Source organism: Lithobates pipiens, unplaced genomic scaffold, assembly GCF_037356315.1.
Source record: "Lithobates pipiens isolate NorthernLeopardFrog02 unplaced genomic scaffold, aLitPip1_a1.2 Scaffold_10, whole genome shotgun sequence".
Classification (NCBI taxonomy): Eukaryota; Metazoa; Chordata; class Amphibia; order Anura; family Ranidae; genus Lithobates; species Lithobates pipiens.
Genome location: NW_027507686.1, coordinates 174,059,010 through 174,072,247, shown reverse-complemented (window position 1 = coordinate 174,072,247; position 13,238 = coordinate 174,059,010). Strand labels below are relative to the sequence as shown.

Genomic DNA, 13,238 nt, shown 5'->3' with positions numbered 1-13,238 from the left:
CTGTTGCAATTCCGCAGTGCATCAGAGCTTTTTCTCTGACCATAATTCCGATCGTGTGTATGTGGCATAAGAGATCTCTGTCTAAGCAGCAAATCAGTACTTCTCCCCAAACACAGATCTTGCTCAACTCCACTGCTCAGGCCTGGCAGTAGAACCTGGAGTGAGCCTGGAGCTGAGTAAACTAAATATATTAGCAAGGCTTTTTTCATTCCTAAATCAGAGAATAGGTGGAGTCAAACATGATACTAAGGTTTATGTCTGCATTACATTTTTTGAGGTATGTGCCTTTGAGGTCCCACATCCAGTTCTTATACCCAATACTATACAGCAGGGATATGCCATTAGCGGACCTGCAGCTTTTGCAGAACTACTAGTCTTATGAGGCATAGCAAGACTCTGACAGCCACAAGCATGACATCCCCAGAGGCAGAGGCATGATGGGACTTGTAGTTTTGCAACAGCTGGAGGTCTGCTAATTGCATATCCCTGCTATACAGTATATAAATGTAGTTAATCTATGGGTGATATTTTATGAAACTCAACATTCCCTTACCTGTAGTTTTTGTTTCAGTTGAGGCAGGTGGAGATGTAGAAATTGGAGGCGTGGGTGTATGAGGTGTAGAAGAAATAAATGTAGTCGTTTTAGTGGTAGATGTACTGACAGCCATTGTTGGAGTTGTAGTCTTTGGAGTTACTGTTGTAGGAGAGGATGTAGTTGGAGTTGAAGATGTGAGAGTTGTGGTAGCAGTAGAAGTGATGATAGGAGATGAAGAAGGAGAAGTAATAGAAACAGAGGTGTGTGGAGATGTTCTTATAGAATGTGTAGTGACAGAACCTGCAGTGCCTGCTGTTGTGGTATGACTTGTAGTGGGAGAAGTTGTAGGAGAAGGAGTTGTGTTTATTTGAGTTGTGGCAGTCGAAGAGATGATAGTAGAAATTGTGGTAGTGGTAGGTGTGGTAGCAGGAATTGTCGAGCTATGAGTTGAGGCAGAAGTAGTTGTTGTAGCTGTGGAAGTTGCGGTAATAGGAGTAGTATCAGTATGAGGGGTGGTGACTGGAGGTTTAGTTGTATGTGTAGCAGGAGTTGTAATGGTTGAAGGTGTGGTGGTAGTAGGAGTTGTAAGAGTATGAGGGGTGGTGACTGAAGTTGTAGGTGTAGCAGGAGTTGTGATGGCTGAAGTTGTGGTAGTAGGAGTTGTAACAGTATGAGCGGTGGTGACTGGAGTTGTAGCTCTAGGTGTAGTAGGAGTTGTGATGGTTGAAGTTACTGTAGTAATAGTTGTAGCTGGAGTTGTGGTAGTAGGCTTTGTAGTAGTTGGAGCCGTTGTTTTGACACATTCATAGTCACAGCAATCCACTCGGATTTCAAAGTTGTAGCACTTCTGCCAAAGGTTGTCATCTGGCTTTTGCTCACTGTTCTGGCAGATAAGACCATTAGATACATTGCAGTGAACAGTCTGTTTCAAATCCTCCAAGGAGACATCAGGGGCATTAACTGCCCTGCACTGAATTTGCTCAGGCACACTGCAGAGTTTGTAATGTTTTCTTATTTCATCATAGGTTTCATAATCACCACTGTCCAAGCTATCTTCTGGCTTGCTGATATCAAACCACTGACTCCATTGGCATACTTTTTCAAAGATGCAAGCTGTAAAAAAAGAAAAAAAAAATACGTGGAGAACAAAATATATTTTCAGAATGTTAGGGCTTCACAAAAGTGTGCACATGAAGCATGTTTGCAGCTATAAGTGCAAGTCAGAAAATACTGTATATTTGAGGCCTATTAATGGAATGCTTCCTTTTAAGGGGGCTTGGAACCCAACTATCCCTTTACAGGGAGAGATCTGCACATAACTTTAGGGTGTATCGACCATTTTGGCATGTTTGTTTATGAAAAATATATGTCAAAATGAATGGATTATATATGTTTTCTTCACATGCTTGGTGCATCACATGGTACATGATTTGTGAGGGGTATTCTCTGCAAAATGTATAAAATTTATAATTTATGATGATTTTATTTGGCTGTTGTTACCATATACTAAACATGCTTTTTAGGTAACCTACTTGTTGAAGAGTATGGCGTTGTTGTGGTCAGAGGTGTTGTAACCACTAAAAATGAAACAGGAAAGAAATATAATTATCCAACCAAATCCATATTTCAAGTCAACAGCATACTGTAAATAAACAAACTAAGAAAATTGTTACATGCGCAGCTCACTATTCAAATTTGGCAATGCTGAATCTGACTGAACTCCCGCACATGCGAGAAAATAACATCATCCCTCATGGCCAATGAGAGAGACCCGGAAGCCAGCCACACAAAGATGTCAGCGGCCGGATGAGGTGAGTATAGCTCTGCTTTAACATCAATTTGAACATGTCTTCAGTTCAGTTCAATTTACATCACTTTCCATCCATTTTTGCATCCATTTTTTTTTTTGTTGTTGTTATAGAAATCAATCAGAGGTGACAATTGTATAAACAATAAAAATGTTTCTTGCTTAAAATAGGACATAAACAGAATGGATATAAACAGACATCAGCTGTTTAAATCTGTTCTGGTACATTTCAATGGATCTGAATGTTGGCTGTTCTCTTTAAAAAAAAAAAACAGAACTGAACGGATGGGGATGGGGATGGCAGTTTGTCCATATATATGAACTGCAGAACGTTTTTCACCAATGAATAGACAGATGGAAAACAGGCAGACAAAACACCAATGTAAAAGGGGCAGAAAGAGCAGACAATACCTACAAGACAGCAAGTAAATCTCCATTAATCTACAGGCAGTACATAAACTAGTGTTTAGGCAATACGATAAAAAATAAAAATAGAGTAAAGTATTTTGTTGTACAACTTTATACAATGTAGTTTCTAGTGCCATCATGCAACTGTTGTACTGCAGAAATAGGATATTATCAGTAGGGAGTCAGGCTGGTTGACAGAACAATCACAACCGCTTAGCCTGAAACATGTATGGTAAATAAGTCTTTACAACAAACCTATACTATTCCATTAGCTTCAAGCTAAAAAAATAAATAAATAAACTACCATAAAACTATGAAAAGAAAAAAGGTGGTAATTAGAGAGAAGAGCCAAATGAGGAAAAAAATCACCTGTCTCTCCCCTCTCCGATTATGGCACAGATATCCTAACAAGATAGGTCTAGACAGTCAACACAAAGGTGGGTCCCCCCAAGATGCCATAATTCTCATACAGCACTTTGTTGTGCTGTTCAAGAGTCTCCTGCAAGCAGTGCATGCGTTTCTCCATCAATTCAAAATCAGTAATTCTAGCATGCAGTGCTAGGAGGGATGGAGGTTCTGTTTTTTACCAGTTGAGTACCACCAAACATCTAGCTGCAGTAAGTGTACAGTCACTCCTTTTATTTACGTTTAGCCACTTGTTACATGACCAAAGGGTGACTATGACTGAGAGCCAGCAGCTTTGTATGTCACCTGACCATATTCAACCGGCTTTTTGCATTACATTGGGGAACATATCCTCTTCCTGCCCACACTGCCTAAATAATAATAAGATTATGTAGGAGAGCATGATTGGCTTTCACAGCTCAGGCTTCACATGTTGGGATCTGTTTGTAATATGGTTACAGTAGATCATACAACTCAGATTAACATACGTTCAGTTTGCCTTCTGGCTTTAACAGATTTTTGTGGATTGCATTGACGGTTTACTGTAGTGATTTATAAGAACATGACAAATAAGCAGGTTGCGGGGCCCTTACCTGTTGTGATAGTTACAGGAGTGGTAGATGTGGTCCTGGGTGTTGTACTAGCACATACTTCAAGATGAATTGCTTTAGTTCCATTCTCACATATTGTCACTTTGCAGAGTCCATTGTTTGTTGATGTAGTATGATTATAATCTGTACAAAAACATGATGTAAGTTTTAAAGACTGTTTGGTTACAATTTAAACTACTTTAACGTGACCATTAAATGTTTTGTAATTTTTATTAGGCTAAGACCATAAAAACCTGCATTCACCTTTGTTCTTGACAGGCTTGATTAATTATAAAGAAAAATAATTAGTATAGGTTTTACTAATGGTTATATGACAATATTAAATGCTTATATGCTAATGTTAGCATAATAAAAAGTCCACTTGCTTCAATGACTTAGATCATTGTAGAAGATGTGTTAGTACAATGTCCTTGGAAGATCTTGTTGTGCAGACAGCCAGTCTCCTGGTATGGTATAGTGATACATTTCAGGCTATGGGTCACTGATCAGTTGTACCATCACAAAATGTAATGTTTCTTCTAACAGTTGGTATATAGTTTGGGCAAATTCTTAACATGAATTAAAGAGTTAAGTATTAACATGTAAGATGTTTTAGGAGATTGTACATGACAAATGTCCAAGAGTGATCCTAAATGTCCAAGAAAGATCCTAGCTTAACACGTCTTAACACTAAACCTTTTGAGGAACTCCATTGCCATAAACATTGCATTCTACATTCTAATCATTATTTTTACATTGTAACTTTTTTTCTTCTACAGTGCCTTGAAAAAGTATTCATACCCCTTGGAATTTTCCAAATTTTTTCATGTTACAACCAAAAACTTAAATGTATTTTATTGAGATTTTATTTGATAGACCAACACAAAGTGGCACATATTTATTACGTGGAAGGAAAATTATAAATTGTTTTCAACATTTGTTTCAAATAAATCTGTGAAAAGTGTGGCATGCATTTGTATTCAACCCCCTTTAATCTGACTAACTAAAATTTAGTGGAACCAATTGCCTTTAGAAGTCACCTAATTAGTAAATAGGGTCCACCTGCATGTAATTTAATCTCAATATACCTGTTCTGTGAAGCCCTCAGAGGTTTGTTAGAGAACATTAGTGAACAAACAGCCTCATGAAGGGCAAGGAACACACCAGACAGGTCAAGGAGCAAGTTGTGTAGAAGTTAAAAGCAGAGGCTTAGGTTATAAAAAAATATCCCAAGCTTTGAATATCTCATGGAGCACTGTTAAATCTGTCATCCAAAAATGGAAAGAGTATGGCACAACTGCAAACCTACCAAGACATGACCGTCTATCTAAACTGACAGTCCAGGCAGGGAGAGCATTCATCAGAGAAGCAGCTAAGAGGCCCATGGTAACTCTGGAGAAGTTGCAGAGATCCACAGCTCAGATGGGAGAATCTGTCCACAGGAGTTGTGTACTCCACCAACTCCTTCCTTTTCGGAAGAGTGGCAAGCAGAAAGCCATTGTTGAAAGAAAGCTATAAGAAGTCCCATTTGCAGTTTGCGAGAAGCCATGTGCGGGACACAGCAAATGCGTGGAAGAAGGTGCTCTGGTCAGATAGGACAAAAATGTAACTATTTGGTCTAAAAGCAAAATGCTGTGTGTGGCGGAAAACTAACACTGCACATCACCCTGAACACACCATCCCCACCATCCACACCAAATACAGGGAAGAAAATCTGTTAGAGTCTGCAAAAGATTTCAGACTGGGGCGGAGGTTCATCAAATTTTAAATAATACATTTGGATATTAAAATTTGCCACCTGCAGTCCTATTTATGGCCATGAATGAGTGGATTGTTCATGCAGCTGGAGCCACCTGTTACTCTAAGGGGACGCAGCAGCTGTACAGACTGTCAGAAACCATGAAATCAGACCGAGACAGAAGTACAGTTAAATCACGCTTGTTTAATAATAAAAGTAAATAGAACAAAGGTAGTCAAAACATAGCCAGAGTTCAGGAACCAGAATGAATAGTCAGACAAGCCAAACGTCAGGGAGCCAGAGATGAGCTTAGTAAAACAGCAAGCAGGACCTGGAGCCAGAAGGGATGTCACCAAGCAAGTCTTTTAACAGGAATGCAGGAGATTGTCTCTGTGATGTTGACTAAGGCGAAGGTCGAGATCCTCTGGGCTGGACAGCTTAAGTAGGAAGGATTGACGAGCAGGATATCATCAACAGCTGGGTACCTGTGGAGACATAGGAGCTGGAAATTAGCCGACAGCTGAGCGGCCAGCTCAACGAAGGAAGGGCTGAGCCCAGGCTGACAGTACCCCCTCCTCAATGACCCCTCTCCCTAGGAGGACCACCAGGCTTTAGGGGAAAACGTCTATGGAAATCATGGAGGAGGACAGGGGCATGTACGTCCGAGGATGAGACCCAAGAGCGTTCCTCCAGACTGTATCCCTTCTGATGCACCAGGTACTGTATGCGCCCATGGAACCTATGGGAGTCAACAATGGACTGTACTTCATACTCCTCATGGTTCTCAACCTGTACAGGGTGAGGACGCGGCACCAAGGTGGTAAAGTGGTTGCAGACCAAAGGTTTAAATAAGGAGGCATGAAATACATTCAAAATACGCATGTTAGAAGGAAGGCCTAAGCCACTGGGCCAATCCTGCAAAGAATACGGAAAGGCCCAATAAACTGAGGTGCGAACTTCAGTGAGGGAACACAAAGTCGGAGGTTGTGAGATTACAGCCAGACCCTGTCCCCAACCTGGTAGGAAGGCACAGGCAGGCATCTGCGGTCAGAATGGAGTCTGTACCTATCATTAGCATGTCGTAAAGCCTCCTGGACTTGTGCCCAAGTGAAATTAAGACAGCGGAGATGCTCCTCTAATGCAGGAATACTCTGCGGAACAAATGAGTCAGGCAACACGAAAGGTTGGAAACCATAGTTCGCCATAAACAGGGACAATTGGGAAGCAAGATTCAAGGCACTATTGTGAGCAAACTCTGCCCATGATAATAGTTCTGACCAGTTGTTATGATGGTCAGAAATATAGCAACAAAGGAATTGCTCCAAGGACTGATTGGCTTGTTCTGCGGCCCCATTAGACTGTGGGTGATACACAGAGAAAAAAGCAAGCTGAATTCCCAACTGTGCACAAAAGACTCGCCAGAACCGGGACACAAACTGACTACTCCTGTCCGAGACAATAACCTTGGGTAGCCCATGTAAGCAAAAGATCTCCCAAGCAAAAATGGAAGCCAGTCCCTAGAAGTGGGCAACTTCTTAAGTGGAATACAATGAGACATTTTTGAAAAACGGTCAACCACCATAAGGATAACTGTGTTGCCCTGGGAGTTGGGTAACTCCACAATGAAATCCATAGACAGGTGGGTACAGGACCTCTCTCCATTGGGTATGAGTTGTAGGAGGCCCACTGGAAGATGTTGTGGAGTCTCTGAGCACACACGGAACAGGCAGCTACGAAGGTGGTTACATCAGTACGTAGACTAGGCCATCAGAATTGTTGGGAAATGGACCAAAAGAGTTGATTCTTCCCAGGGTGGCCAGCAGCCTTGGAGAATGGTAAGTCTGAAGCACGGCAGTACGGAAATTCTCTGGGACAAAGCAGCAGTCACAAGGTTTCTCAGGAGGAGCATGGACCTGAGCATCAAGAATTTTGTCACCCAAAGGAGAAGTGAGACTTGTGCAAACCGTAGCCAGAATACGATCAGGAGGAATCAAAGGAACCAGAACAAACTCAAACTTGGAAGTGGAGAAAAATTGTTGTGATAAAGCGTCAGCCCTTACATTCTTAGTACCGAGTAAGAATGAGACAATGTAATTGAAACTTGACAAGAAAAAAGCCCATCATGCCCTTCTGAGAGAGAGGCGATTAGCCTCAGACAAGAATGAGAACTGGCACAGTGGTACCTTCGAGGAGATGTCTCCATTCTTTCAGGGCTAAAATGATTGCCAACAGCCAGGGGCGGACTGACCATTGGGCCACTCGGGCACTGCCCGAGGGCCCCATGCCACTAGGGGGCCCCATCAGGGTTGCCAGCCTCAGTAAAACTAGGGACAGTATGTAAAGATTTGTGAGTTTTTTTACATCTGTCTCTGAAATGTCCCTTACCGACATCCTTTTGGTCTAAAAATCCCGAGATTATAGCTGCCCCACCTCTCCAGTACCTTTTCAGCCAATAGAAACATGTCTGTGTATACTGTGTGTGTGTGTTTGTGTATACTGTGTGGCCCCATAATCTCTGATTGCCCGGGGGCCCCATGAGTTGTCAGTCCGCCCCTGCCAACAGCTCTCTGTCACCAATCTCGTAATTGCACTCTACAGGTGACAATTTCTTGGAAAAATAGCCACAAGGATGTAAAGAGCTCTCAGAGGTAGGACGTTGAGACAGAAGGGTGCCAACTCCAGTCTCAGAAGCATCAACCTCAAGGATAAAAGGTAATGTAGAATCAGGATGTGCCAACACAGGAGATGAAACAAAGGCAGCCTTGAGACTCTCAAAAGCCTTAACGGACTCTGTAGGTAACCAACTCTGTAGATTAACGTCCTTTCTGGTCATATCAGTCAGGAGATTGACCAGAGATGAGACGTTACGAATAAACTTCGGATAATAGTTGGCAAAGCCCAGGAAACGCTGCAGAGGGTGTTAACCCACAGGTTGGTGCCACTGTAGGACTGCAGAAAGTTTCTCTGGGTCCATCGAAAAACCAGCAGTGGAAATTAAATAGCCCCCGAATTTAACCTGTTCACAATGGAACTCGCACTTCTCCAATTTACAATAGAGATTGTTCTCTCTTAGTTTCTGAAGCACATGACAGACATCTGTGTGGTGGCTATCCAGGGACTTGGAAAATATGAGGATATCATTGAGATAAACCACCACACATAACTGAAACAAATCATGGAGGACATCGTTAATGAATTCTTGGAAAACTGCTGGGGCGTTACAAAGGCCAAAAAGCATTACAAGGTACTCACGATGGCCTGTTCTGGTTTTAAACGCAGTTTTCCACTCGTCGCCCTCCTTAATCCTCATGAGATATGCCCCTCTCAAATCAAGCCTTGTGAAACTGTTGCTCCCTTGAGGTCATCAAATAACTCCATAAGCAATGAAATTGGATAGGCATTCTTAATTGTGAAATGATTGAGACCCCTATAATCAATACAGGGTCTCAGTTCACCACTCTTCTTCTTCACAAAGAAGAAATCAGCATCAACAGGAGACGGGGATTTGTGGATGAAACCTTGAGAGAGTGCGTCTGCAACATACTCCTCCATAGCGTTATCCTCCAAGACCAACAAAGGGTAAACCCGGCCATGAGGGGGTATGGCCATTACTAAAATCGCGGTACTCCTCCGTCAGGGAGGAGAGTGAAGAGGTGCACAGGACATTGGCTACCTTCTAGAAGCATGTCTTACTGCATTGTGGGGACCAGGAGAGAACCTCAGCATGGAGTCAATCAAAAGAGGGGTTGTGCCTCTGTAACCAAGGAAAACAATAACCAACTGAAACTTAGGTGAGAAAATCATTTGGATTATCTCATGGTGAAGAGCCCCTACGGCCATGGAAAATGGAACTGAGTCACATGGGCAGGCTCTATTGGTCTCCCGTCAATTAGAGCCTGTATCTTGACGGACAACTTAGCCCAAGAAAGGGTGATCAAAACCAGGGGCTTATCCTTCTGGATAACGGGGGATGAAACAACGCCACCTAAGGTCTGTCCCTGACAGGACCTCAAGGTTCGGGGTGTTCTCTGGACGGGTAGGACAAGACTTCAAAAAAATGACCTGCCCGGCCACAATAAAGGCACAATCTCTCCCTCCTCCTAAAGGTTCTCTCACCTGCAGAGAGACGCATGAAGCCCAAGTGCATGGGTTCATCTTCACAGACTCGGTATCAGGAGGCATGGGAGGTGAGGGAGGCACGGATGGGACTGCAAAGCACGACGGCAAACAGAAGGCTTCCGCAAGTGTTCCCCTAAAGAGAGTCTTTCTCTGAGTCTGGAGTCAATGAGGATGGCAAACGTGATCAGCTTCTCCAGCTTCGTGGCTATATCTCAGGCTGCTATCTCATCCTTGATGGAATCCGAGAGACCATGAAAAAAAGCAGCCACAAGGGCCTCATTGTTGCACGCAACCTCTGCTGCCAGAGTACGGATTTCAATGGCGTAGTTGGCAACAGTACTCGTACTTTGTTTGATGAACATGAGGCACTTGGCAGCAGAAGCAGAGCGTGCGGGAACATCAAACACACTTTTAAAGGAGGCCACAAACTCAGGGTAACTCAAGACAACTGGTTTTTGCGTCTCTCATAGAGGGTTTGCCCAGGCCAAGGCTCTCTCAGAAAGCAAAGATATCACAAAACCTACTTTGCTTCTGTTCATTGGGGAATGCCTGGGGCAGCATCTCAAAGTATATCTCAACCTGGTTGAGAAACCCTCTGCATTGAACTGTATTGCCCCCAAATCGCTGGGGAAGCAGAGGGGAACCACATAGACCTCTTATAGAGGTGTGGGTGCCTGCACAGAGACTGGCAGAGCAGCAGGGATGGCTTGCAACTCAGAATAAACCGAAGCAGCCACAGTGGGAGATTCCAGGTGAGCAGTGCGACTCAGGTACCTTTTTAATGCCGTGGCAAACTGATCCATGCGGTGATCTTGCTCATTCAATCTAGAACAAATATTACCAAGTGGATTGACTGTATCTTCTGAATTCATGGCCTTCGCCTACTGTCAGAAACCATGAAATCAGACCGAGACAGAAGTACAGTTAAATCACACTTGTTTCATAAATAAAGTAAATAGGACAAACGTAGTCAAAACATAGCCATAGTTCAGGAATCGGAATGGATAGTCAGACAATCCAAACGTCAGGGAGCCGGAGATGAGCGTAGTAAAACAGTAAGCAGGATCTGGAGCCAGAAGGGATGTCAGCCAAGCAAGTCTTTTAACAGGAATGCAGGAGAGCGTCTCTGTGATGTTGACTATGGCGAATGAAGAGATCCTCTGGGCTGAATGGCTTAAGTAGACAGGACTGACGAGCAGGATATCATAAACAACTGGGTACCTGTGGAGAAATAGGAGCTGGAAATTAACCGACAGCTGAGAGGCCAGCTCAGAGAAGGAAGGGCTGAGCCCAGCGCTGACACAGACACAGCCACTGATCCTAATTTGGCAGGTGTGGATGAGTGGCCCTGAATGCACACTGTCTGTGTTTAGAGCCATATACCTGCACCCACACGCCTGTCAAATTAGGAGCTGTGGCTGTGTTCCAATAGCATAACATAAGCTTCCTGCACACAGTTTAGAGGTTCTAGTCACATAAACAAACCACTGATTCAAACAATAAAGGCCACAACGTCCATGTGAATGAGCCCCAAGACCTCATTCACACACAAAGCAGGAATTTTGTTGTGTTTGTGTCCACTAATAATGATTTTAGTGTATTTTTAGCAAACTATTTGATATTTTCGAGGTAGAAGGGGGCCCTGACAGGTAGGCTGTATGGAGCCATGTGATTTCTAACAGCAGCCCTGAATGTGACCCCAGTGCTGATGGAGAGGGGCAGGGGAGGGGCAAACAAGGATGTTGTGCAGACATCCATTGTCCTCCTTATTAACTGATGACGTCATTGACTGTCAGAACACTGGTGCCTAGAAGATTTTAATGATGCACAATGTGGCTTTGTGTAACTTAAAGCAATTGGTAATTTTTTTTTTTGATCCGATTCCCTTAAAGCATGTTATACAGCACAGTGCTTGTGCTGTATAATTTGGCCCTCCATAATACCTAAAATACCTGGCTGATCCTGCCTGGCTATACCTCCCTCTCTGTAAAGTGACCACTGTTTATCATGGCTGCTGAGCCCTGACACCATGGTCAGTTTACTTGCCTCCATCATACGCAGCTCTCCTGTCCTCCTTTGTCCTCTTTCCCTCTTCCCTTCCTCCCTGCCTGTCTGCTGCTGTGTCAGTGCCCACCCCTCCCCCTTCCACCGCTATGCTGCTGCATTTAAATTTTATACCATCCTGTCTTTTTAATAATAATCCTATGTGCCCCTGTGTCTGTATTTTATAAGAATAAGCCGTTCTTTACCAATTTTCAGAATGCTGATCGCCACTCACTTGACCTGCTGCCTCTCTATTCCCCTCCTGACTGATGTCAGCAGGGAATCCTTGATCCCACCCTCTGCAACTGTCAGACAGGGAGAGAGGGCGAAGACTGGTAAAGAACGTCTTATTTTTATAAAACACAGACACAGGGGCACATAGAATTATTAAACAGACAGGATGGTATACAGTTGATTAAGTGGTTTAACAACCACTTTGAAGGGAGACTTGATTCACCTGCTGGCTTGTTTACAATTTTTTTTGCCAAGGTACCCCTGAAGAAACCTGAAGGCAACCCAGGGTGCCTGGGTACCTTGGTTGAAAAAGGCTGTTCTAGATTCCCTTTCATTTTCTGAATTAGATTCCCTTTTCTAGTCCTCAAACTTACATCTCTTGTGAAGATGTGAAGCGTATTTGCTGCATTATATTCATTACTCTAAAAATACTACATTATAACATTGCATGTATACTATACTTTGTCAATAACAAGTTGATACAAAAATTACCTTCTACAGTGCAGTCGATTTTTCCTGAGTGGCATACACTAAAAAGAGATAAAGAAACTATATATTTTTATGTAAAATAACTGACAGCCAGATTATATACCTCGAGCTGGGTTTACCTTTAAAGGACACCTGTACTGAGATATGTAGGATGCCATGTTTGACCCTACCTGCAAATGCTAGTAGTCTGGCTGTCTTGCTACTCTAATGGCTTCAATGACTTCTTATTTCCTGACACAAAACAAGTAGATAGATCAGGTGTTTTCACTCTGACTTTACTGATCTGAATGTTTGTTCCAGGGAGATGACTTATTGTACTTAATTAAGATATAGCCAGGCATGTAACATTTTCTGAAGGAGATCAGCAATGGTGGTATCCACATTTCTCTCATGACAGGTGTCGTTTTAGGCAGGTAATGTATAAGGAGCCTTATTATTCCAGCTCACGCCAGCAGCATACTATATGTGAGCAATGTTTGCTCTGCTTTTCCAGCTAAACAATACTCCCCTGCTCATGTACACCACATATGTATATTAACTTTAGCCAACACAGACAGATGATGATCAAAGATTAATGTGAGCAAATTCCAAAGTAAATAACAATTGTTCATTCTGAATATTTACCAGTGCTAGGCTTATACTTACAAAGTTTAGCAAAGCAAAAAGCTGAAAGCATTAGTAGATTATCAGTTATAGAGCTATTATTCGCTTATCACATAAGTATAATAAAATTAAAGGCACCAGCACTTGAGTATGTATGACCACTAACAATATATTTTATGCATCATGCTACAACATTTGCATTATTCATGTCTTTCTTTCTTTAATAAGTGCAATTACAATTCAGGTTCATTAAAATAAAAGGCATGT

At 42.6% G+C, this 13,238-nt stretch overlaps 1 protein-coding gene across 3 annotated transcripts in view; it reads right to left on the bottom strand.

The window, feature by feature from the left end:
• The window catches only part of LOC143935844 (uncharacterized), a 139,435-nt gene that overhangs the window by 78,242 nt on the left and 47,955 nt on the right, over positions 1-13,238 (bottom strand). For all 3 annotated transcript variants that reach the window (XM_077459970.1, XM_077459988.1, XM_077459980.1), the window contains exons 27-30: positions 12,372-12,409; positions 3,749-3,889; positions 2,068-2,112; positions 554-1,648 (exon numbers count right to left, since the gene is read on the bottom strand). In XM_077459970.1, coding sequence (XP_077316096.1) covers positions 554-1,648; positions 2,068-2,112; positions 3,749-3,889; positions 12,372-12,409 — 1,319 coding nt within the window. The remainder of the gene's footprint in view (positions 1-553; positions 1,649-2,067; positions 2,113-3,748; positions 3,890-12,371; positions 12,410-13,238) is intronic.